Below are 25,686 nucleotides of genomic sequence, written 5' to 3' on the forward strand. Positions count from 1 at the left end.
TAACAATATTCCATTTTCTTTTTCTAGCAATGTACATTCCATCCCACCAATTACGGGTTTAATTAAGTCCCAAAAAAAATGTTTAGGGTTTTAATGTATGGCCAAAAAACAAAATTGAAAGAAGAAAAAAAGCATTTAGATAGAGCCGCATGCTTATTCGAGTTCAGTCACCTCTTGAGGCAGGTAACCTTGACTATGTAAATGGTCAGTCACCTCTGTTTCAGTCACCTTTAGTGGCAGGCAACCTTGATTATCCGAATTTTCTTTTGGGTTTTAATTATATATATATATATATATATATTTTTTTTTTTATGGTTGTGCTATTTACACCATTTAAATTAATAATACTCATATGTAACTTTTAAAATTAAAAAATTTAAATTAATTAATTTAAATTTCATATGGTTTATATGTAATTTCCCTAATAATAATAATAATAATAATAACACCAACTAACCCTAACCAACAGACAAAAATCAATATCATTTAGGGGCCATCAATACACAGAGTATACATGTGATAAGTCCATTTTACCGTACGATTGTTGGCTGATGCCCGACGAAGAAACTGAGAATTCCCGAAGAACTCATTCACAACAAGAAAAAATTCCCGGAGAGCTCCAGATAACTAAGAGTGGTAGCATCGTCAATCACAGCATGCCTATACCTTTGCCCCTAAACCTTTCCCTTATTCAGTCGGAAAATTGATTGGAATCCTCGAAGTTTATGTATTTCAGGTCTGTCAACCTGCTCCTGTCTTATAATCCTCTAGAAGCGAATAGAATTATTAGATTCTGAACACATAGTCAGTTGTTAACTTATAACGTTTTGGTTGAAGCTGAATGTATATATATTTTATATATATATATATATATATATTTGTTTTTTGGGTAAATATTTTTTATTTCTGTTCTTTTGATATGGAGAATAAGCAAAATATAATACGAAGATATGAGTAATAAATTTTTAATCGCTGACTAAAAGGGAAACTGGAACCAAGGACAAGTAATACGAGAAAACATAAGATTTTTAGATGCTTGATTAAAGCAGCAGCTTATGCTTTCAACCGAGGGCTATAAGTTCGCGTATTACGTTTGATATGTGATGATCAATATCTGTATCATTTGAGAGAATTGAAATAGGTTTGATGTGCATGCCAGTATGATATGTAAACATCAACAACAATGTAATGTAATACTGATGATAATAATAATTGAGACTTGAATATCACCTTCCTGCTTCGTAGTTTTGTGACGAAGAAAATGATCTCTTTTAGTTGTTGAAGAGAAAGAATATTTGAGATTTCAAATTCTGCACAATTCTATGATTGGAGATTTCCGCTTAGTTGTGTGATTGATATTCAGAATTTTTTACTATACATATATTGACTAATGCTGGTCACAATTATAACCATCCACATGTATCTCTTTTCTAGCTTACAAATCAAATTGTGTTGCAGGTGTACAGGATTGCAGTTGGTAATAAGTGGGTTCCATTACAGAATTTATTATTCTTATACCTTACCTATCTCTAGTTTTTTTAGAGTTATCTGGCTCAGTAAGTGCAACTTATGGATAATCCAGAACACCAGCCACTTCCTCCTGGAATTCAGCCTTTGCCTCCATTAGATAAGCCAAAATCTCCTGCCTGCATACCTAGGCAAGTAGATAAACATCCTCGACAAGAAAGTTTTAGGAAATCTGTTAATCATTTTCAAGTACTTAGTGCTCCACAAGATGACTCATCAAGTTTAATCCAGAGTAGTGCTGGCCTGGTTGAGCAGCAATTACAAATTCAAAATACAACAAGTGAAGAACCGCCCCAGAAGGATTGTGCTCGAGAAACAAACCATGTTTATGGAATAGAACAGAAAAATATCAATTTCATTTCTTCATCAATTTTGTCTGAATCTGATATTAACGCTCAAAATATGGAGCACAACAGTGCACTTGATGCTCCTTATTCATCTACCTGCTACTCGAAAGTACATATGGAGAAGGATGGTGACATTGAAAATGCTGCGCAAGATGCAGTCTTACGTGAACAAGTACATAACTTTTTATATATATTTATATATAAGGCTTTCTTACTTGATCCATCTTGTTATTTTTTGACTCAAATGATTATTCTTTCTTTTTCCTCATAATAGGAAATTGCTACCCAATCCATCATACGTAGCCAAAGGTTTGTTTAATTCTTTTTTACTGAAACTCTCTCTCTCTCTCTCTTCTGTTTTAAATCAGTTGATAATGTCATGGGAATTTGATATGTTCATTATTTCAGAGGGGCAAGAGGTCTTGGTGGATCTCCTCAGGATAATTCAGACATATTCTCTGAGCGTCATGACCCCAATGCTCTAAAGGTATGAAAATCACTTCCCCCCCCCCTGTTTTCTCATGTTTGCAGTAGCATCTTTTCCTTGGGTCATCTCCTATTCTGAAAATATCATTAGTTTGCATATTCTGTTTGAGTTCTGCTACAGGAGCATCTGTTGAAGTTGACCACTGAACATCGAGCTGAAATGGCCTTAAAACGTGGAAAGTTTACCCTTCCTGAAGAAGGTTTGGGAACAAGTTTTCAATTTTTTTTTACGAAAGAAAAAAATTTGCTTCTTGGAGCGCTTGCTTCTTTCTATTTAATATCTTGTTAAATTACTAAAGACATGAAGTTGAAGTTGAACATTGCTGACAAAGTTGGGTTCTAATTGTTTATGAAAGAGAACCTGATTTTCCACCATGTTTAATTTTAAAATAATTTATACTTAAAAAATCATGTTTTGCCAATTTGAATATAATATGGTTTATCATTAGGCTAATGTAATGTTACATATACTTGTTATTATAACCGAAAACAAATAGAAAAAGTTCTCATAGCAATCTAAGCTTTTCTTTTTATTGATAGTTGCAAATGAAATGAACTCAATACGGATAACTACAACAATTTAGGCTGCAATTTGCTATTTTTATGGATCAGAATTAGCAAAGTGATTCTCCAATTGACATAAATGAATAGCTAATCCTTTTTTTTGACATCCATCATATAATGTGCCTATCTGCTCTTATGCAAGATGCACTAACTCTTGTTTTCATCTCAGGTAAAGTAGAAATTGGTAATGGATATGGTCTACCAGGTGGAGGAGTTTATGGTGATGCTTCAAATCCTAAAATTGCCAAATCTAGTTAAACAAATTTAACATCATTGAGTGTGCATGTTCTGTGTTTGATTTTGTATTTAAGTAGTTTATTAGGTCATGGTATTTGATGTATAGGAAATTTGGTAGCTGGAAGTAATGAAACAGATGAGAAGAATCCTACAGCTGATAGAGAATCAGAACACAAACCCACAACTAAAGAATTGCCTGAGTATCTTAAACAGAAGTTGAGAGCAAGGGGCATTCTTAAAGATGAGTCAGGGAAAATTGATCCTGTAAGATCCGATGAAAGCCTTAAATGCTTAATCCATCTATCCATTCTCCCATTTTTTTTTTTTTTTTTTTAAAGAAGTTCTTCTATGTGCTGTAGAAAATTCCAATGATTTTAATATCAACTACAGAAAAAAAATAAATAAACAGAAACTCATTGACCTATTCAGCTATTCCTCAAATTTTTGTCTCACTTCTACTTGCTCTTCTAAACTTCTGACATTGGATCTCCTAGATTTTCTTTAAACCTATCTTTTTAGTTCGTTAAGGATGGTAACATGTTACTTGAATTTCAGAAGTTGGAGACCTGTTCATCTCAACTCATGGAAAATGGGAAGTTGCCTCCTGGATGGGTGTGTATCTGTTATATTTGTGTAACTTTATTTATGTTCTTTTGGGTATGGGTAAATGGTCAATTTTGAAATGGACAATAATGCTAATTAGTAAGAGAGGAGGTTTGTGTAAATGTTTTTGGTTTATGGGAGGTTTGTTGATCATTGACAAAAACCATGATAGTTCAATGTACTTTTCTCTATTCTTCCAAGTAGTGCAATTGTGGTCTTATCGAGATAGATTTTTATAGTTTTCTTTTGCACTTTATTAGTCATTAACTTCCTCTTTAGGTGGAAGCAAAAGACTGCGCAAGTGGTGCTTCATATTATTACAATGAAAGCAGTGGGAAAAGTCAATGGCAAAGGCCTGCTGATACATCTTTTATTACAAAACCTTCAACACATTTACCTCTTCCAGAAGACTGGATGGAGGCATTAGACGAAACGACAGGTTCACCATATATATAATGTGCTTGTTTATCGTATTGCTTTCCTAACTGCATTAACTTTAACAAACATTACAGGTTTTCTGTAAAATAGATGCTTTTAAAGTGTTTCTCTTTGGCCATTGATAAAATAGTGAAGACATCATTATTTATTTCAAAAGGGTAAGAAAAAGCAATAATGTAAATGTAATGAGTTCAAATTTACCTCATTGATGCACTAATTAAATTGTCAAAATTGTATATGAATTAACTGGTTATGCTATCAAGCATTTAAACAAGAAATAGTATATTTGGCTGTCAAGATAGTAGTTTATGTTAGATTGTACTTAGTGTCATATCCATCAATTTGCTTCAAGAGGTGCAACTTTTGGACAATAATGTGTAATAACAATAATTTGCATGGTTCAGTATTGATTGATAGTCTAGTCTAGTTTTTCATTAAATACATCTTCAGTTTGGTTCCGATGAGATGCAATGCATCTTCAAGAAGGCACTAGCACCCTTTCATGTAAGGAGTTTATGTTATATATATATATATGAATGAAATTCATGGCCACATCAGGGCTTAGGTAGATGATACTTTGTACTTGTAGAGGTCAAATTGTACATTGTGTTTGGTTCTAAAACTATTTTTCCCAGGTGTTTACATCCTATGCTTTTTATACTGTTCTTAGAAATTTATTTGATGCTATCATACTTTTGCGATACCTTTTATTTTCTTCAAACATCCTCAATTTCATATGTAGGTCATAAATATTATTACAATACTAAGACACATGTATCAAAATGGGAGTGCCCCCAGTCATCTCAGCAAATTGCATATCAGCATGTCAAAAGCATGATTTTTGAAAACGTGGATAATGTGAGCTGGGGTATTCAATCTTCTGAAATGCTAGAACAAGTAGATCAATCATCTGAATTAGTGAGATGCATGGGATGTGGTGGGTGGGGAGTAGGCCTTATCCAGGAGTGGGGCTACTGCAATCATTGCACACGGTAAAACTATTCCTTTTCCACTAGCAATCTATCTATGGAAATTGTGTACGCGTGACATCCCTTCTAAATTTGTGGTAGGGAGTTGGTTTCACTTCATTGGATTTTTCCATAGTTTATTTTTTTGAGAAACCATTTGTGCATGCATGAAAATTTATTGATGAGTATCACAGGATCTTTGCTAATGGATATTTATTTTATGTGCTTCATGAGATTTACTAATAATTCTTGAAGCACAAAAGCAAGCTTAAATGATTCATGCAAACTACATATTTGTTTAAACCGCAGGTTTTTCTTAATTATCTTCTTATTTTCATGATTTATCCACAATTGACTTATATAAGCTGAAGGAGTTCCAACAAAGTATGCTAACACTGGTTTGTATTACTTAAACAAAAGCAGAGCTCACAATCTTCAACAAAGCAATTTTTTGCAAACCAGTTCGAATTATTACAGTCAGACAACTCAGATCAGCAACCCTGCAGATAACAAAAGAGATTCTGATAAAGATGCCTCCAGGCAGAGGTACCCAGTTTAAATGGAGCATGGCTTTTTCTTAGATTCATGGTTTAACTTCAATTAAGTTATATTGGGTTCCCTGAACTGTATCCTCTTCCAATGAAAATTTGCATATTTCCAGGTTATGTGTGTTAGCTGGACATACATGGTTGGATGCACTTCCTAATATTTTAAGCATTTATAGGCTTTTAAGTTTGGACTCAATTAAATAAGCAATTTGCAACGTTTGAAGTTTCTTCCAATGTTATGGAAGTTGTCTTAGCTAATCTAAATTAAGGAAAATGTCTCTGTTGTCTTCTTAGTTTTTCATAAAAATCTATGCATTAAATGACAAAATTTTCCTAATAGTGTCTTTGGTTTCTGCTGGTGACTTTGGAGCTAAATTTTTTTACTGAGATTCTTTCCATGTTCCTATCTTAATTTCTAATACATTGATTGTTGAGTGTTGATCTTTGCTCTTATATATAACTTCTTGGAGTAGAAAGTCTTCAGAAAATTTCATAGGTTCTGTTTGAAAGATTGAGATTGATGTATGATCCAGTTTGTGCTATTGATGTAATTCTAAATGGTAAGACAATGAAAACTAAAAAAAGAAAACAGATATTAAGAAGAAATCAGGAATAACATACTTACATTTTCTAATGTGCTGAAAAACTGTGGAATTAACTTGGACAGCACCAATAACTATATGATAAGGCTTCCAAAAGCCTTTTAAGAATGATAAATACAATCTTGTCAAGGTGTGCACTCTGAGCACTGTCAGTTAGATTTTATGCAGAATATTCTGTACTTCTAGCATTCATATATTTGGTTTGGATAATCAGGATTGATTGATTCTCCATGCTGCATGTGATGATTTTCATATGGTCTTGATTGATTGATTGGCTGTTAGCTTTGATGTTGTACCTTTTCATTTTTTCCCTGGTAAAATACTATAAAAGAGTTTTAATCTGTACTCTGAGATCTATCTCTGCTGCATTGATTACATTAGGGGTGAGATTTAAAATTTAAAAAGGATAGTCCTCATAAATTAAAAAATCATGAAAATGTTGAAGGAGTCAAGGTTGACCATGGCGTAGGAGAAGATGATCCAAATTTGGTTTTTAGGTCCAACTGGAAACCTCCAATGGGAAAGGGAAGTAGAAGAGACAGCAGGAAGCGTGCATACTCTGAGGATGATGAATTGGATCCGATGGATCCAAGCTCTTATTCAGACGCCCCTCGAGGTGGCTGGTATGTCTATGTTTATTTCAGGTGTTCTGTTATGATGCTTTTTTCCTATCTAGTTGAAGAGTAGCACCTCTATGGAAATGATAAATTTATCAATAATGAGTTTGCAGGGTTGTAGGCCTGAAAGGGGTGCAGCCTCGAGCAGCTGATACCACTGCCACGGTATGCTCATTACTTTGACACTGATTGGATCTGTCCCATTTATCTTTATTCAGTATATTAAGTTCTCTAGATTAAAAGCTAAATGGTTAAGAAACAAAGTAGGTTCGGTTTACTTGTGTCTTGTAATTGCTGGTAAGGCTTTGTTTATTTCAGGTGAGTCTGACCTGAACTTTTATGGATATATAAACAGACACTGCATGTGTATGACAAAATTTTGTGCAACGAAGATGGGACTTTACCCCTCACATTTAGTTGTTTAAGATTGGGTGAATGCTGTTTGACACGCACATCTGTTTCTATTATTTGGTCTATATATGACTAGAGTCTTTACTACATGGGAAAGGCATTCAACTGACAAGTGTAAAAGCTTTTGCTAATTAACAAGCTAGTTGTCTTGCTAGATCTCTCATGCTTTTTGCTAAATGGTTCTATTGAAATATAATTTCTCTTGAATACAAGGAAGAAGAAATGCTCCTCTCTTGGTGATTTCATGCTTTTGGGTGGCTGTTATAGGTAGCAATCTAGATGTGCATAACCAAAGAAAGTGCCAGCTTTCTTTTGCCAGTTGGTCATTATAATTTTTTGCAAACCAGCCATTGTGTTCTGCCATAGTATTCAATGCTCATGAACAGATACTTGGCAATGAGATTATGGCTTGACTCAATGATGAATTGTGGCTAATCTTTTGAAAGTAAGAATTTCTTAAGGTGGAAAAGGACTACCATGCAGCTATGTTTTATGGATATGGTTCTTGATGTTTAGTACATTTTACAATGGATGGGTATTACTTTGGTTAGCCACAGCTTTACTGCTCTCACTAATTATGCGAACATTGAGAAAATGCACTTAATTCTGGAGTTTATCTTAAAGTGTCAATTTCATGCAATAGCAAAAGTTAGGACATGACCCTTGTAGATATCTGATAGACTGATAGTATCCTCCATGACACTCATTTCCATGTTCATACAGTGATACGTGCAATCATTTGTTTTTGTTGGTTTAACTTTATGAAATTGCTTTATGGTATCCTTTGAGGTTAGAAGTTCAAGTTATATATTTCCTTTTTTTCTTTGACAAATTCAGGGTCCCCTCTTCCAACAGCGCCCTTACCCGTCACCAGGTGCTGTTCTGAGAAAGAATGCGGAAATCGCTTCACAAACAAAGAGATCGAACCCACATTTTACTCCTATATCTAAAAGAGGGGATGGCAGTGATGGGCTCGGTGACGCTGACTGATTGTTGTAATGCCTTTTTAGTAGTTCTACCGCATTTTAAAGGAAACGAGAGGTGGAACGTGTATGTAATTACTAATTAGTGTTGTTTGTTTGTAGTTCAGTAATGTATACAATGCATCAACCCGCTGAGATGCTAGGAGCTCGGTTGGATTGTCTACAAGTTGGCATAATTACCGCTTGGACACGAAATTCAAATTTTAGAAGTATTTTCTTTCTTTCCAAATAGATAATGAACAACAATATATGTGTGACTTTATATTTTTCGCACGTATTTGCTCCTTGCTGCTTTAACTTTAGGAGATGATTGCCTCTGATTTTTTCTTTTTTCTTTTTTTGTTTTTTTTTTAACACTTTTATACTTTTAACTAAAAAGTAAAACTTCATATATATATATATATATATATATTTTGGTAAATAAAAAGTAAAACTATATTGTTCACACTGCACTGTGAACATCAATATTTTTAATCAATTTGTTGTTTCTACATGACATAACAATTGGTTTGATTTGTCATCGCGTTGTTAAGTATAAAAACAATTCACAGTATAAATATATTCCGGTACATGCAACTATTATGTTTATATATTCATACTGTAATAGGGTTCTTTGCACATTTTTAATCCGTTAAGTAACTTTATGCATTTGATATTGTTGTCCCTTTGTAATTGTTCAACATGACACGTCTCAACTTTGGGCATGTGCATGTCAGGTCAAGTTAGTTTTGTTTTCACAAATTTTGGATGTCAAGTTAGTAAGTAAACTTATTCAAAAAAAAAAAAAAAAAAAAAAAAAAAGAAAGTTAGTAAGTAAACTTTAGCAAAGCGTAAGAAGATATTCCCCGACACAGACAACACCCAATACCACATTCATCCGTAGCTTCCACTCTATTTCTCGCATTTGTTGGGTTTGCTTACAAAGACCTACATCCCGTTGATCTTCTTCTATTTTTTAAGTTAAAGTCAATTCTCTTGGGCGTCGCTTTGGCCGAGTACGTGAATGAACGGCGTTGCTTTGGCTAAGAATTTTAGAAAATTCTCTTCTGCTATCTTTTCTTCTTCCTCTTCATTTTTTTAATCGCCTCCTAAGGTTTATGAGTGTGTGATCAGTGAATGGAATAAGAAAACATAAGAGGAAAAAAAATAATAATAATAATACAAATAACATGGGCGATTTGGGTGGCTGAAGGTTTTGTAAGTTAGGAACCGAGACCAACCACCAACATCTTATCGGCGGTGGTTAATTGACCAATCATCGTCGGTCATCGAAAATTACAGTCAGTTCAGGTTTAATTGATCAGTTTTTTGGGTTAACCGTTTTCTTTGCACAACCCGAGTCAAAAACTATAGCAGAATGCCGAATGCCATTTAAAAAAAAAAGGCCTATGACAAAATGCCAAACGAACACCCCTGAGTTTTTAGGGACTATAAATGCAAATAATAACATATATTGAGTGAGCACATGGAGAAACAATCTCTCTTTATTTTGAAGAGTGTATATTTTATTTTAAAAAATATTTGAAAATATAAAGTGAAATTTATAAAATCATTCCAATAATATTTTTTAAACTTGTTTTTATTTTATATGGAAAAAAGTAAAATATAATAATGGTGTATAAAAAATGTAAGAATTTTAATTTTTTATTGTTTTAATTAATAGCGATGCATAAAGAAGTAATATATAATAAATGAAAGCATTAAAAATTTAACTTAAAATGATGAGCTTCTAAACTCATCTTATATTTTAATTTGTAAAAATAAATAAATTTTAGAAGTATAGTTTTTTATTTTGAAGAAAAAAAAACTGCTAAAAAATCAATTGAAAATGCTCTTATTTTTCTTTATATTTTCATTAAATTGTTTTTTCAATATATTAGTATTTTCATACTAAATAAAGAGGAAAAACTCATAATTTGTTTAAGTCCCATTTTATAAATGATAAAATTTAATAGGAATTTATTTATTTATTTTTTAAATAACAATTAGTTGTATTGTTTTTTTTTTGGGTGAATACAATTAGTTGTATTTGGATAGTTATGTGGAAAACAAAAAATTGTGTACCAAGCAACAGATTCTCAAAATAAAAAAATAAAAGCGAAAAAGCTATTTCTATTTTGAAAACCTCTCAAAAATTAATTATGAAATTTTTTAAAAATACAAATTTATTATTAATTTATAACACAATTTAATTTAATTATTTTAAAATTATAATAATTCCATTACTCTGCTGACCGACATTATAGAAAGAAAACAATCATTTTTCCTCAAAATTAAAATTTTCGATTACATCTTTTCATTAATGTACTATTTAATTTGTTGAAATTTAACTTTAAAATTTTTGAAAAAAGGAAAACTCATATTTCATTTAATAATTTGTATATATAAATATATGTAAATATTTATTTCCCCCTCCAAAATTTTGTATTAGAAAGTAAGAATTTTGTTGAATTTTGATTAAGAGGTTCGGATTCGGTTTCGGGTATCCTTTACCCGGTGAAGCAAAAGCGCATACATATACATGTGTCCCCTGCCGCGTATAGGTTTCGGCGTTTGCAGCGAGAAGAGAAAGCTGAGATAGAGAAGCGAAGCGAATTGAATTTTATTTTCATTTGTTGTGCGTTCTGAATCATTCCCACAAACACATTTTGTGTTTTTCCAGTTTTCGGCTGAAGTCTCTACGTTCCCTTAGTCTCGTTTCCTCAAAACCATGGGCAAAGCTGTGGTCTCGGACGAAGAAGGTGGCCTTCGAAAATCTCCTACAATAAGTATATTTTTTCTTACAAAGCCCTAATCCTAATCTTTTTAACACTAATCCTATTTCTCTCTTCTTTCTTCTGTTGTTGTTCATTCTGTGCAGATGAGGTTGGATTCGAAGATGAGGAGAGGGAACCTGTCGATGGCGACCCAGTCGATGACCGCGAAGTCGAGGACGAGGACGAGGACGAGGACGAGGAAGATGGTATGGGCTTCGGTTTCCTCCTCGCTTCTTTTTCTGGTTCTGTTACATTTTTCTCTTCAGTATTTTGCTTCCGGTGGGTCTTTGTTTATCGATTGGTCGGTTAGGGTTTTGGTGAGCAACTGCTATTCTTCTACTGTTTCTTGGAGTGCACTTTGGAAATATGGGATGGGTCTGCTTAGATGCTGTTAAAACATGTTGAAAATGGAAAGGGAGAAATGGGACTTGGCTTCTTGTGTTCTGGGGTTTCACGAAAAGAAATAACATAGAGAAACCTTTCTATTAACTTGGGTTTTATACGAATCTAGTCTTACTTTAGGCTGACGCTGTCACTTAACAAAAAACTTCGCATGTCAACCGTTGCTTAGGTTGGGCATAGTGCTTTGCCTGAGCGGATGATTCAATTTTTATTTTTTGATGTGTTATATATATATATATATATATGTTTTTTAGAACTAGCATGCATTCTTCATACATATGGTGTATTACATTTTTCTAAATTACTAAACAATGGGAGATGTCTGACTTGATTGTGCGAGTGGATGGTAGTGTGAATTCTGTGGAAAAAAAAAAAAAAATTACTTAAATTATTTTCGAAGAAATGTTCAAATTATTATTTCTCAAGTTAATTTTTCAGTTTGGATGTTGTTTATAGGATAATATACGGCTTGCGAGCTTTATATATCATGAAGTTTATCTCCATTTGAATATTACATTTTGAAGTGGCGTTGATGATTTGTCTTTTATTATTATTATTATTATTATTATTATTATTATTATTATTATCATTATCAATTGCTTGAATGTTGATCTTGTTAAGCATCTGTTTTGGTAATGGATATATCCTTGAGAAGTCATAGTTTGAAAGCATGTTTCTATTGTAATGAACTCAATTTTTGTAATTATTTTGGATTGCGTTTATTTGCAGTTGCACATTCTTGACTGTCTATTCTTGGTGCATATGATACTGTAGAATGTTTAATAAATCTTCTTTTTTACAGATGATGGTCAGGATGAGTATGAGAAGGATGGTTTTATTGTAGATGATATTGATGAAGAGGAACCAGACGAAGAGGAAGAGAGGGTTGACAGTGATGAGGAGAGACAGAAGAAGAAGAAAAGGAAGAAAAAGTGAATATTCTATCCTTTCAGATGCTTCCTTAAAAAAAAAAAAATTGGAATTGAAGCTAAAACTTTTCAGGAAAAAAAAAAAAAAAAAAAAAGGAAAGAAAAAGACGTTAACACTGCCTTTTTGGCTTTTATTAAGTTAGACCATTAGAATTTATGATAGTTATTTATCTGCCAAATTCAAGTATAAGGCTCAGCAATTGTTCTTTTTCATTCTTTTTAGACAAAATTTAGAAAGTATTGAAAAATGTGAATCCTTGTTATTTATATTTATGTGTATGTGTATGTTATAACAAGGAGTAACAAGTTCTTGTTTGTAATGGCCTTTTGCTTCATTCTTTTATAGAGAGGAATATCGACTTGATGAAGATGACTATGAACTTTTGGAGGACAACAATGTTATAACCCGCAGGAAGGTTGGCAACGTTGCTTATACACATATGCATTCATAATTATTATATGTACATAACTGATTTACTAGGAACTATCTTCCAAATTATAATGGGAGATGGTGAGTGGGAAGCACCATTGGTGACACCTCAAAATTAATGATTTAAAACTAACAACTTAGTTAAGGATGGCACTTACCATCTCACTGTGTCTCCCATTGTAAATTGGTAGATAGTTCCAAGAGATCAAGTTGGAATTTGTATGTTTATTTATTTATTTTCCTTAGAAATTGAATTTCAATATGTTTGCTTTTGTTTCAAATGCATATTAGTCATATTTTGGTTTTGTCTTTCATCACGTTCAGGACAAAAAGTTCAAAAGGCTCAAGAAAGCTCAGCGGCATCCAGGTGAGGAGCCCTCTGGTTTTTCTGATGAGGAGGAGTTTGTTGGAAGTGGTAAAAGTGGACGAACTGCGGAGGAGAAGCTTAAACACAGCTTATTCGGTGATGATGAAGGTAGCATTTGAATTTCTCTTTTCGAATTTTATTATTCAAGTTCAACTTATTCTTACTTGGTTATACACTATATTTTTATAGGAGCTTTGCTTGAGGATATTGCTGAAGAGGAGGAGCAGGCAGAAGAGGAAGACGATGGAGAAATTGGTGAAGAGGATGAAATGGCAGATTTTATAGTGGATGAAGAAATTGATGAAAATGGAGCTCCTGTTAGGTGCTTATCTAGTGTGTCATTTATGTGCCTATCAACATGCCATGTTTATGAATTTGTTATTATTATTATTATTATTTTTTTTTGAGTTTGGATAATTGATGGTGTTTTTATTTAATCTCCTTGTCCAGACAGAGGAAGTTGAAGAGAAAGAAATCTAGGCAGGCACCAGGAGTTTCGTCATCTGCATTGCAGGAAGCTCATGAGATATTTGGTGATGTTGATGAATTGTTACAGCTCAGAAAACAAGGATTGGATTCTAGTGAATGGAGGGAAAGAAGACTTGAAGATGAATTTGAACCAATTGTTCTTTCAGAGAAGTATATGACAGAGAAAGATGACCAGATTCGAGAGCTAGATGTCCCAGAAAGAATGCAGGTACCAAATATTACATTATGTTAATGTAGTGTCTTCTATGTGTTTCCTAGGTGACTTCATGTGAGTATAAGCCGTAGTTGTTGTCTCCTTTTTAGATAGCAGAGGAAAGTACTGGTTCTCCTCCACTGGATGAAATTAGTGTAGAAGATGAGAGCACCTGGATCTATAATCAGCTTGCATGTGGTTCGATACCTTTGTTTGGCAAGAGAGGTTTGGGGAATCCTAAAGAAGGGCAGGATTTGTTGGTAAACAGGGATGACATCATCAGATTCTTGGACCTTCATCATGTGCAGAAGTTAGATGTTAGTATCATATTAATGTTGGTATTCTTTTCTGCTTATGTGGATATGAATATATGATATGTATTCTTGTGTATTTAGGAATAATTATACTTAAAATAATTTGGAATTCTATTTTTGTTTTCAGATTCCATTTATTGCCATGTATCGGAAAGAGGAGTGCCTAAGCTTGTTGAAGGATCCAGAAAAATATGAAGTGGATGGCAATCAGGATAAGCCTGAGACAACACCTACTTTAAAGTGGCACAAGGTATATATATTTTGGTTTGTTTATAAGTGACTTAGAAAGGTCTTATTCATAAAAGAAAATCTAGATGGAGGAGAAATTAGTTAAAATCCCCAAAGGGCTATACAGATAAGTCCTAAGGTTTCAATAAAAGATAATAGTGGACTCTGCTGACAAAATATAATTCTCTGTGTTCCAAGAATACAAGAAGGTTAGAGTTTGGTTTCTCAAAGTGGAATAACATTTTTATGCATCTAGAGTCATATATCTTTCCTTCTGAAGCCCAAAGTGGAGCCGTTCTTTTAAATTTGGAGACTGCTTTGGAACCCTAAGAGGCTTGAAAGAAAGGCATGCTATGCACTGCTGAATATAACCCTGCAAGTAGGCGACTTTAGACTTGTGATGACTTTTCTAGGGTTGTCAATTGTCGAATCCTCCCATAAGCAGTATGTAGCAACTGCATAATATTGCATGTAGCAAAGGTTTTTTTTATTACGAACTTTGAGTGATTGCTTTTGTGCCTCTGTTTAGGTGCTGTGGGCAATCCAAGACTTGGACAGAAAATGGCTGCTCCTTCAGAAACGAAAAATTGCTCTACAATCGTACTACAATAAGCGATTTGAGGAGGAATCTCGACGTATTTATGATGAGACAAGACTTACTTTAAACCAACAACTTTTTGAATCAATTATAAAATCACTCAAGGCTGCAGAATCAGAGAGAGAAGTTGATGATGTTGACTCCAAATTTAACTTGCATTTTCCGCCTGGTGAAGCTGGTGTAGATGAAGGACAATATAAGAGGCCCAAGAGAAAATCACTTTATAGCATCTGTAGTAAGGCTGGCCTGTGGGAAGTTGCAAGCAAATTTGGGTACAGCTCTGAGCAATTTGGTTTGCAGTTATCGTTAGAAAAAATGGTAAGTTTTCTTGACTTGCAGTTGCTATTGTGCTAAAAGATATACATAAAGGTTTCTGCATCATTTTTATTGTAGAGAATGGATGAGCTAGAAGATGCTAAGGAAACGCCAGAGGAGATGGCTTCAAACTTTACATGTGCTATGTTTGAGACACCTCAAGCTGTGCTCAAGGGAGCCAGACACATGGTATGTATTTGATAAGGTTCTTGTCCCTCAGGCATTAGACAAATTCCATGCGAAGCTTTTGATGCTTCTTTATTATCATGTTGCAATTTCTGACAATTTATTGTGGCTTTTTCTAGGCAGCAGTTGAGATAAGCTGTGAACCATGTGTCAGGAAATATGTGAGAAGCAACTATTTGGATAATGTTGTTGTATCAACGAGCCCAACACCTGATGGGAATGTTGCAATTGATTCTTTTCATCAGTTTGCAGGGGTAAAGTGGTTGCGTGAAAAGCCATTGACTAGATTTGAGGATGCACAGTGGCTTCTTATCCAGAAAGCTGAAGAGGAGAAGCTTATTCAAGTTACTATTAAGCTGCCAGAAGAAAAACTAAATAAGTTAATAAGTGACTTCAATGAGTACTATCTTAGTGATGGTGTCAGTAAGTCTGCTCAACTGTGGAATGAGCAGCGGAAGTTAATATTGCAGGATGCGCTCTTTGGTTTTCTTCTGCCTTCAATGGAGAAAGAAGCAAGATCCTTTTTGACTAGTAGAGCAAAAAACTGGTTACTGATGGAATATGGGAAAGTTTTGTGGAATAAAGTTTCTGTGGGACCATATCAGAGGAAGGAGAATGATATTAACTCTGATGAGGAAGCTGCACCTAGGGTTATGGCTTGTTGTTGGGGTCCAGGAAAGCCAGCAACTACTTTTGTGATGCTGGATTCATCTGGTGAGGTGCTAGATGTGCTGTACACTGGGTCTCTTACTTTAAGATCACAAAATGTTACTGATCAGCAGCGTAAGAAAAATGATCAAGAGCGGGTCTTGAAATTTATGACTGACCATCAACCGCATGTTGTTGTCTTAGGAGCTGTTAATTTGGCCTGTACCCGTTTAAAAGAGGATATCTATGAGGTAAGCTGCGAGCAGCCATACTCGGTGGTCTTAAAATTCTATTTGAGGTTACATATCTTGATATATTATGGGATTTGACATTGCTTCTTATGCATGACGTTTTCTTCTGAAAAAAAAAAAAAAAAAATTGCACAAAGAAGCTATAGGATGCAACTATAATGTTAGTACATGCCCAAATATGCCTGCCAAAACTAAGTTCTAAAAAGTAGAAAATCTAGAAAGTAGCAAATGAAAGACAACTTTTGTTTTTGTTTTTTTTCCTTTCTTTCTCTCTTTCGTTCTTTTTTCTTTACTTCTTTGACAAGGCATATGACAAGTAACTAGTTGGTGATCCGTGGTAAAGAGATCTGAGACATATGTGCCTTTACTTGATTAACTTCAATCAGGGGTTAGTTGATCCATGATTTATGTTTCGTCTTTCGTTTCCTTTTCGTTTGTTTTGAGAAATATATCGATCAATTCCGATTTGCTGTTAACAATATATATATATATATATGTATATGTATATTCCACTCTTTTCTATTTCAATTGTTATTTTATTTCCTCTCTCTCTCTCTCTCTATATATATATATATATATCTATATGTGGATTATGTATTTGTATTTCAGCTTCATGTCTATGTATATCCTCTTTCTATGTGTATTGTGTTGGTTAGTTTGGATTTGTTTGGTGCACATCTATGATTTGTTTGTATGACATGTGATTCTTATTTGGTTCACACTTGCAATTATCAGATAATTTTTAAGATGGTGGAGGAGAATCCTAGAGATGTTGGTCATGATATGGATGGCCTTAGCATTGTATATGGGGATGAATCTTTGCCTCGTCTTTATGAAAATTCTCGGATTTCTGCTGATCAGCTGCCTGGCCAGTCAGGTATTTCTGTGGCTTCCCTTATAAGTCGTGCATCGTAAATGCTTATGATTGATTTTGTTCTCGTCAATGTTGTCAGGCATTGTTAAGCGAGCTGTAGCTGTTGGGCGCTATCTTCAAAATCCTTTGGCAATGGTTGCTACACTTTGTGGACCAGGAAGAGAGATCTTATCTTGGAAACTCGATCCTTTAGAGAACTTTCTGACCCCAGATGAAAAATATGGGATGGTTGAACAGGTCTTGGTAGATGTTACAAACCAGGTTGGCCTTGACATAAATCTGGCTATCAGTCATGAATGGTTATTTGCTCCTTTGCAATTTATTTCTGGGCTTGGACCCAGGAAGGCAGCATCCCTGCAGAGGTCTTTGGTAAGAGCTGGAGCAATATTTACGAGAAAGGAATTTGTTACTGCACATGATCTTGGTAAAAAGGTGTTTTTCAATTCAGTTGGTTTTTTGCGTGTTCGACGGAGTGGGTTGGCTGCTAGCAGCAGCCAGTTTATTGATTTGTTGGATGATACAAGAATACATCCAGAATCGTATGGTCTTGCACAGGAGCTGGCTAAAGATGTTTATGACGAAGATGCTGCCAATGATGATGAGGATGCACTGGAGATGGCTATAGAGCATGTTAGAGATCGGCCTAGTGTTTTGAAAACTCTTGCTGTTGACGAATATGCTAAAAGCAAGAATCGTGAAAATAAGATGGAAACATTTTATGATATAAAGAGGGAATTAATGCAGGGCTTTCAGGATTGGCGTAGACAATATGAAGAACCTAGTCAGGATGAAGAATTCTATATGATTTCAGGTGAAACTGAAGATACCCTTGCTGAAGGGAAAATTGTGCAAGCCACAGTCCGCAGAGTTCAGGCTCAGAAGGCAATCTGTGTTCTGGATTCTGGATTGACAGGGATGCTTATGAAAGAAGACTATTCAGATGATTGGAGGGATATTTCTGAGTTAGCTGACAGGGTGAATGAGGGTGACATTCTCACCTGCAAGATTAAATCTATTCAAAAGAACAGGTATCAGGTGTTTCTAGTTTGTAGGGAGAGTGAAATGAGAAACAATCGATACCAGAATTTTCGAAATCTTGATCCGTACTACCAGGAAGACCGGAGTAGTGTACAAAGTGAGCAGGAAAAATCTCGCAAAGAAAAGGAACTGGCAAAGAAGCATTTCAAGCCAAGGATGATTGTTCATCCCCGCTTCCAGAATATAACTGCAGATGAAGCAATGGAGGTGTGTTTTCAATTATGATATTCTTAATATCCTGTATTTACCTTGGCATTATCATAGTTTTAAATTTTTAAATTTTCAAAAGGAACAATTTTTTAATCATATGTGAGTTTTTTGATAACCTGCTGTTTTTATCGTCGTAGGGTTATGGTTGTAGTTCTCGATGGGTCTCTAGATGTGTAGGGTTTAGTACTGGGAGTATGTTAAACTGAGTTTAAGCTGTCCCCTCAGCTTATTGATCTTGAGTATTCATTCTTCTAGTTAGATAGTCCCTAAAAGTTTTACCCAATCTTATTTCCTTCTACACTATTTTAATAGTGCATTTGTTTAGGGTTAGAATTTGTAGCAAGTTTGCTGGCTCTACAGATTTTGATAAGAATAAGGTACATTGGGGTTTTCATTTCTGTTTAGTCATATGAATTTAAAATTACTTTGGAAGACAATCTTGGAATGCTTGTCTAGTTATTCCTATCTTTTATCTTTTGTTGTATAGTATGGTAATAATTTTATATTTTTTAAAATGAAAGCATATGACATATCCTCTATATGACAGTTCTTGTCCGATAAGGATCCTGGCGAAAGTATCATACGTCCAAGTTCTCGTGGGCCTTCATTTTTGACTTTAACTCTCAAGGTTTATGATGGGGTTTATGCTCATAAAGACATTGTTGAAGGTGGAAAGGAACACAAGGACATTACAAGCTTACTTCGAATTGGAAAGACATTGAAAATTGGTGAGGACACTTTTGAAGATTTGGATGAGGTGAGTAGTTGACAGTTTGTTAAAGTTACAAGTGTGCTAGACCTGATGAATAATGATTTGGGCCTATTTAATTTTTGAATGTTTAAATTCCTTGGATGATAGAAATAATAACAAAAGTAGACAAAATGATTTATCAATATTTGACAATAAAGAACAAATTAGTTTTGCTAGTTTTATTTCCTTCTAGATATGGGGTGCATCTTATGGAGTGTTGGTGATTTGCTGTAACTATATTGACTTGTCGGACATAGAAATGTCATTTGATAATGAAGCAAAATATTTATCATCAGCTTCTTGTTGTACTTCAGACAATTATGAGTGGGGACTGTAATATTTGTTTTTCCTGCATTTAGGCAAGAATATGATCTTGCAGCATTGAATCTGACCTGCTTATTTTTACTGCTTTAAAATAGGTGATGGATCGATATGTTGATCCCCTGGTGGGTCACTTAAAAGCGATGCTAAGTTATCGCAAGTTCAGGAAGGGTACAAAAGCAGAAGTCGATGAAGTCTTAAGAATTGAGAAAGCAGAGTTTCCTATGAGGATAGTTTACTCTTTTGGCATTTCTCATGAACATCCTGGAACTTTCATTCTGACTTACATACGCAGTACAAACCCGCATCATGAGTATATTGGTCTTTATCCAAAAGGGTTCAAGTTTAGGAAAAGGATGTTTGAGGACATTGATCGGCTTGTGGCATATTTTCAGCGGCATATTGATGATCCCCAACATGATTCAGCGCCGTCCATCAGATCAGTTGCTGCTATGGTTCCAATGCGAAGCCCTGCAGCTGGGGGCTCTTCAGGGGCATCAGGAGGCAGTGGCTGGGGTGGTTCAACAAATGAGGGTGGTTGGAGAGGTCAGTCTTTGGATCGAGATCGCTCAGGTACACCAGGTTCAAGAGCAGGTAAAATCAGCCAAAAAATTTCTCAGCAACACTGGCAACTGTTTTGTGTTCACTTATAGTTTAATACATGTTTCGAGTTTAGACATATCGGAAGTTATTTCATTAATTACCTTTTGTTTTTCTGGATTACACATTTCATTTAAAAATTCAGCTGCCTTGCTCTTATGTGGTTGAAATATTTTGGCTATGATTTTGTAGATATTCTCTTTCTTCAACTCCTCCTAGGATACTTATATGCTGTTGTAACTGTTTTTGTTTTTATTCTCTTGATTGTAAGATATCCCATGTGATAGGACTGCCCTTAATTTGTATTAAACTTCTTGGTTCTTTGCTTTGTATTAGCTTCGTGACTATCCCTTTTCTGTTTGAATTTACAGGTCGAAATGATTATAGAAACAGTGGCAGTCGAGGTGGACGTGCCAGTGGGCTGCCTAGACCATATGGTGGACATGGCCGTGGAAGAGGCTCATATAATAGCAGTAAAGTTAGTAGCACTGGTAATGAGAGGCAGGATTCTGGTTTTGATGCCCCCAGATGGGATTCAGTCAGCAAGGATGGAAATGAGGGTTGGAGCAATTTCCCAGGTGCCAAGGTCCAAAATTCTCCTGGGAGGGAGGCTTTTCCTGGTGGTTGGGGTGGAAGTGGAAGTGGCAGTGGTGGCAACAGTTGGGGCGGCGGTGGTACTACCGACAGTAATGGCTGGGGTAATGCTAGTGGTAGTGGTAGTGGTAGTGGTAGTGGTGGTAACGTTGGAGGTTGGGGTGGGGGTGCTGGTGTTGGTAATGCTGACCCCAAAAGAAGTTCTACCGGGAATGGTTGGTCAGGGAGTCGTGGTTGGTGAATTTACAGCAAAATCCAATATTTGTAGTGGATGGTAAAGCCCCCATAGGGGATAGGTGAATTTACTGCAAAACCAAACTCTTCTCGACTTTGTAGTGTTCTTAGGTCTCTCATTTGTAACTGGCCCAGTGCTCTCCTTCTGTATTTGTTGGGAAAAAAATTTATAATAATAGAAATACCTGATGTTCAGTTTTATCATTGTGTGGTGATGCTCTGATATGCAAATATCACCTATATTACAATTATTATTATTATTAGTATGGAGAAAAAGGGTGGTCCAAACAAGTTGGCACATTGCATTCGATCAGAGCTGCATATAGGCATGTGATCGCTTTAAATCAGTTTAGTTTTTGCTTGGATGGTCAATCTAAGAGTGTATGTTGAATTTGTTATTTATGTAAATCTATATAAAATTATTTATTAAATATTAGATAATATTTGTTTTATGTTTAATTTTGTCAAAGAATTAGCAGAATAAATGAAATAAGTTAATAATTTAGTATTGGAATAAAAATTAAATAATAATAAACGTTTAAATTTGTAGACTTTTGTATTTTAATGAGCTTTTTGAGTACGAATAGGCCTTTCTTAAGCAAGAAATTTCGAATTTTGAAGTTTAACCCTAAGCATATAAAGTTTCAGGGAAAAAAGAAGCATAATAATAATAATAAAAATGAAAAAAAAAGGGTGTCTTTTTATCCCTCGATCTAAAAATATAAATAAACGTAAAAAGGAAAAGAAATATATACAAAAAGGAAAAGAAATAGATACAAATAAGTAGACCAAAATGAAATCCCAAATTCCACTTCTCAGAGTCAGCCTCAGCCTAGGGTTTCATCAAATCTCTCTCCCAGGTCTGTAAATTAGCGTATGCGTGGAATCCACCCGTTCCTCTTTCGATCTGTCAAAGGTGCGTTCCGTCTCTATTGTTTTGGTTGAACTTGTTTTTAATAATTTCCAAAATCGAAACTTCTGTCCAATTTCACATTTTATTTCTAATGTATTCGATTTTTTCTTTTTTAAAATTTTTTGGGAATGAGATTTTCATTTTTTTAGATTCTAAGTTTTACACATTAATTTTAAATTCAAACATCTTCTATGTTCGGAGCATTTGTACTGAGAAGCAAACGGAATGGTCGCTGTAGAATTTCGTTATGTTGGTTGAATGCTGAATAAATTGGTTGAAGTACATAATATTTCTGACACATTATTAAAATTTTTACTTAAGCAATGTTTAGCGGAAAGTCGTTTGCTTTAGGCCATATAATATAAAAAAATTTCTCTCCTTGATGTCAGCCTTGGTATATATTAGATTATGGGATTATTCAGATTTGGCTGAAGTGAAGTAGGACTCATGGACCCATAATGCTTGCTTTAAGGTAAAACATACTAAATAATCCAATTTCAATAAGAAGCTGAACATCCTTCGTTTTTTGGTGAAATGGTTTCTTCTCGTATATGATGTAAAAGTGTTAAGACGTTTTTCTCTGTTGACAGTTAAAAACTGAACTAAAGCATTCAACACAAAGAATTCTGCATATTTTTGAAAGGTTGTAATTATTATATTAGAACATTAGGCACAATTGTTATTCATACTTGAATGTGAATTTGAATGTTTTGATGTTCATATTGCTTTAGTTTATAAATCTGAGGTATTAATTTCAATTGCCAATTGTTAGTTAAAAAAAAAAAAAAATGTGCAGATAACATTACAGGATTGGGCTCTAGGAAGGAAAAGGAAAAAAAAAAAAAAAAAAAAGACGGTTTGGCATTTTTTGTTAGAGGGGGAGAGAGAGAGAGAGAGGATGTCGAGTGGCCGAAATACCCATTGGTGTTATAGGTGCAGGCGGCCTGTTTGCCTGCTTGGGCGAGATGCAGTTTGCCCTGGCTGTAATCGAGGATTTGTTCAGGAACTTGATGATATAATTCACATCAGTCCGCTAGATTATTTTGGATGGGACAATGGTGAAGATCGTAATCGTGGATTTGGAGTTATGGAAGCTATCTCAACTTTTATGAGGCAACGGATGGCTGACAGAAGCAACAGACTTGATATCAGGGGGAGATCTGATTCCATTCCTCATCATAACCCTGGGATTGGTCCTTTGTTAATCTTTGGTGGCCAAATTCCTTTTAGAATGTCTGGAAATGGTGGCATTGAAGCTCTCTTCAATGGGACTCCGGGAATTGGTCTGACACGGGGAAATACTGATGATTATTTTATTGGTCCTGGGCTGGAAGAACTGTTTGAACAGCTTTCAACCAATGACAGGCAAGGCCCTCCCCCAGCATCGAGATCTTCAATTGATGCAATGCCCACTCTAAAAATCTCACATAGGCATCTCCGTTCTGATTCACACTGCCCTGTTTGCAAAGAAAAATTTGAGCTGGGGTCTGAAGCAAGGCAAATGCCATGTAACCATATATATCACAAAGATTGTATAGTACCATGGTTGGTCCAGCACAATTCCTGCCCAGTTTGCCGCCAAGAACTGCCATCACAAAGATTGGTTAATGGCCGTACCCCAAACACTCGAATTAGAAGCAACAGTTTTGGTAGTAATATCAGTGGAAGGGAGACTAGCAGCAGGGAGAATCATGGAAGACGGAATCGATTTTCTTATTTGTGGCCATTCCACTCATCTAGTTCCAGCTCTAACCATAACAGAACAGCTGGAAGTAGCTCACAAACTGTGCATGAGAATAACCACCAGATGGGATTCATGGGATGACCATTTTACTAAGATATTGTTCAAGAGCATTAGTTGCTTTATTTTACCTTCTGATACCCATAGGCAAAGAAATTGCTTGTTGCTCACATGGTTTTGAGACCCTGTAGTGTGCTACTCTGCTGTTTCAAGGCGAATGAATGGCATTGGATTTTGTGTTTTTCTTCTGCGTTTCGTGTGAACGTTATTTTAGTATTTTGTAATTTTTTGATGGCGATGTGGGTCATGGTGGTTGTTTTGAGCTTGTCGTGAAAGCTCACTCAAGGAATGTAAATTTATTTTCTTTTTATCTTTTTTGTAATCCTTCTGGTACTTTGTTTCCTTTTGCAAGTATGATTCTAATCAAACATCGGTAACAGAAGCAGCTAGACCTGCAAGTACGAGGCCCAAACACAAACGGCATCATCTAACCTCTTCTGCTCTGTTATGGGTCCGACATACCATTTGTGTGTTCTGAAGAATCTTTTACCTGAACAATTGTTTTCTTTACTTAGTATAATTGTACAATTTTTTCCTCTAATAGACAGCCCAAATGTAATATAAAACAAAATAACTTTGTTTATAGACAAACTTTTGTTTTTTTTTTTTTTTGGGGAGCCCTTTATAGACGAACTTAAATAAATTGTATATTTCGAATTTTATTTATCCTTTAAAAGCATAACTAAACTAATATGATAAGAAAAAAAAAAAATAGTTTGTGGGACAGTGAAAATTTTTATATTTTAGAGGATAAGGTGTAAACAGTGTTATATTTAAGGGTAAATTAATATTAACTCTTGAAAAATTAATATAAATTAAATAATCGATCAGTGAATTATTGAATGAATAAATAAAATTCAACATAAGTTAATAAACAAATCGGTATTATTCTACGTTTATTTGTTTTTCAGGCTAGCCGAACCCAGCGAGATTGATTCCGTCTACCCAGGTCAGCATCACTATAACCAACTTGTTCTGCGTTTCGCACCTGCCTATGATTTAGAACAACGGCCAACTTCTAGTTTGGTGGGGATTCAGTAAAGTTGTATTGGTTGTTGAAGACTATGCATATAAATACATTTATGATTAATGTGCATTTAAATTGTGATAGTATGTTACTCTCCTTTTTCTTCTTCTTCTTTTTTTTTTTGTTTTTTTTCAAGGAAAATGAACAATTCGTATAAAAAGAGCAACTAATATGAACATTCAACAACACATTTTCTTATTTATTAAAAAAAGAAAAAAGAAAAAAGAAAAACACCTTTCATTTCTAAAGAAGAGAAGAAAAAATAAATAAAAAACTTTCAAAGTTTAAAAAATCATTATTTAACCTATTAAATTTGACTTAACTTTATTTTTTTGGAATTTTTAACTTGATTGATTTATGAAAAATATATTTTACCTTTCTATTTTAAAACAAACATCAAAATTTTATTTTATCATGTTTGTTGAACAATATATTAAAACTATATAACTTATTTGTCTTTAATTGTTAATCACTATATGAATACAAATTTTAGTAGATGATATTTTTAAATATATATTCTTATAAAGTAAATGAGAAAAATAGTTATTTAATTATTATCTTGATATAGAGGGGTAAAATAAACTTTTTATAAATCAATTTAGTTAAAAATCAATTCCAAAGATGGCAAGATATAAGGGCAATTTTATGTACACTATAAAACTTATTAGATAAATTATAATTTTATTGATTTTTTTAATATTCTAACAATACTCATTGATAAGATGTCTGAAATAACTTTAAGCACCAAAAAAAAAAAAAAGAAGAAAAGAATGTTAAACACACTACAATTATAAGTCATTGAAAAAATTCCAAACAAAACCAACCATGATTGCAAGCAAGTGGCTCAACAATATCAGTCCTAAACACACCAGCCATAGCCAATTTA

At 34.4% G+C, this 25,686-nt stretch overlaps 3 protein-coding genes across 13 annotated transcripts; all 3 read left to right on the top strand.

The window, feature by feature from the left end:
* The first annotated feature begins 440 nt into the window (after nucleotides 1-440).
* LOC107431553 (uncharacterized) lies at nucleotides 441-8,597 on the top strand. Of its 10 annotated transcripts, none has more exons than XM_048465836.2 (15): nucleotides 444-736; nucleotides 1,459-2,046; nucleotides 2,149-2,183; nucleotides 2,283-2,361; nucleotides 2,482-2,560; nucleotides 3,094-3,177; nucleotides 3,268-3,425; nucleotides 3,717-3,773; nucleotides 4,044-4,203; nucleotides 4,945-5,194; nucleotides 5,594-5,716; nucleotides 6,818-6,943; nucleotides 7,051-7,102; nucleotides 8,186-8,343; nucleotides 8,434-8,597. In XM_048465836.2, exons 2-14 carry the CDS (start codon nucleotides 1,570-1,572, stop codon nucleotides 8,336-8,338), a joined length of 1,833 nt encoding a protein of 610 aa, XP_048321793.2. In that variant the 5' UTR covers nucleotides 444-736; nucleotides 1,459-1,569; the 3' UTR covers nucleotides 8,339-8,343; nucleotides 8,434-8,597. The 10 variants fall into 10 exon arrangements, 9 of the variants coding, with proteins under 9 accessions (XP_048321796.2, XP_048321798.2, XP_048321797.2 ...); XM_048465837.2 differs by having other exon boundaries at nucleotides 8,439-8,597; XM_048465835.2 differs by having other exon boundaries at nucleotides 445-736; nucleotides 8,186-8,597.
* Nucleotides 8,598-10,858: 2,261 nt separating this feature from the next.
* On the top strand, nucleotides 10,859-21,975 carry LOC107431534 (transcription elongation factor SPT6 homolog). The gene is made up of 17 exons (XM_016042478.4): nucleotides 10,859-11,072; nucleotides 11,192-11,293; nucleotides 12,292-12,421; nucleotides 12,765-12,834; nucleotides 13,173-13,323; nucleotides 13,405-13,537; nucleotides 13,666-13,912; nucleotides 14,008-14,214; nucleotides 14,339-14,461; nucleotides 14,969-15,355; nucleotides 15,431-15,541; nucleotides 15,658-16,437; nucleotides 17,173-17,314; nucleotides 17,391-18,556; nucleotides 19,107-19,316; nucleotides 19,730-20,225; nucleotides 20,603-21,975. The coding sequence occupies exons 1-17, from the start codon at nucleotides 11,042-11,044 to the stop codon at nucleotides 21,064-21,066; spliced, it is 4,950 nt and encodes a 1,649-aa protein (XP_015897964.3). The 5' UTR covers nucleotides 10,859-11,041; the 3' UTR covers nucleotides 21,067-21,975.
* LOC107431520 (probable E3 ubiquitin-protein ligase RHC1A) lies at nucleotides 21,836-24,083 on the top strand. Of its 2 annotated transcripts, none has more exons than XM_048465844.2 (2): nucleotides 21,836-21,975; nucleotides 22,769-24,083. In XM_048465844.2, exon 2 carries the CDS (start codon nucleotides 22,871-22,873, stop codon nucleotides 23,795-23,797), a length of 927 nt encoding a protein of 308 aa, XP_048321801.2. In that variant the 5' UTR covers nucleotides 21,836-21,975; nucleotides 22,769-22,870; the 3' UTR covers nucleotides 23,798-24,083. The 2 variants fall into 2 exon arrangements, with proteins under 2 accessions (XP_048321801.2, XP_048321802.2); XM_048465845.2 differs by having other exon boundaries at nucleotides 21,844-21,975; nucleotides 22,745-24,083.
* The last annotated feature ends 1,603 nt before the right edge of the window (nucleotides 24,084-25,686 follow it).

This window comes from Ziziphus jujuba, chromosome 11, assembly GCF_031755915.1.
Source record: "Ziziphus jujuba cultivar Dongzao chromosome 11, ASM3175591v1".
Classification (NCBI taxonomy): domain Eukaryota; kingdom Viridiplantae; phylum Streptophyta; class Magnoliopsida; order Rosales; family Rhamnaceae; genus Ziziphus; species Ziziphus jujuba.

Excerpts from the sequence above, each read along its gene's own strand:
- LOC107431534 (XM_016042478.4), top strand. The coding sequence starts at position 11,042 with ATGGGCAAAGCTGTGGTCTCGGACGAAGAAG. Across the intron at positions 12,835-13,172 it reads ATGTTATAACCCGCAGGAAG|GACAAAAAGTTCAAAAGGCT; the intron begins GTTGGCAACGTT and ends CATCACGTTCAG. Across the intron at positions 18,557-19,106 it reads CTGCAGATGAAGCAATGGAG|TTCTTGTCCGATAAGGATCC; the intron begins GTGTGTTTTCAA and ends TCTATATGACAG.
- LOC107431553 (XM_048465836.2), top strand. The coding sequence starts at position 1,570 with ATGGATAATCCAGAACACCAGCCACTTCCTCCTGGAATTCAGCCTTTG. Across the intron at positions 3,774-4,043 it reads GGAAGTTGCCTCCTGGATGG|GTGGAAGCAAAAGACTGCGC; the intron begins GTGTGTATCTGT and ends CTTCCTCTTTAG. Across the intron at positions 7,103-8,185 it reads CAGCTGATACCACTGCCACG|GGTCCCCTCTTCCAACAGCG; the intron begins GTATGCTCATTA and ends TGACAAATTCAG.
- LOC107431520 (XM_048465844.2), top strand. The coding sequence starts at position 22,871 with ATGTCGAGTGGCCGAAATACCCATTGGTGTTATAGGTGCAGGCGGCCT.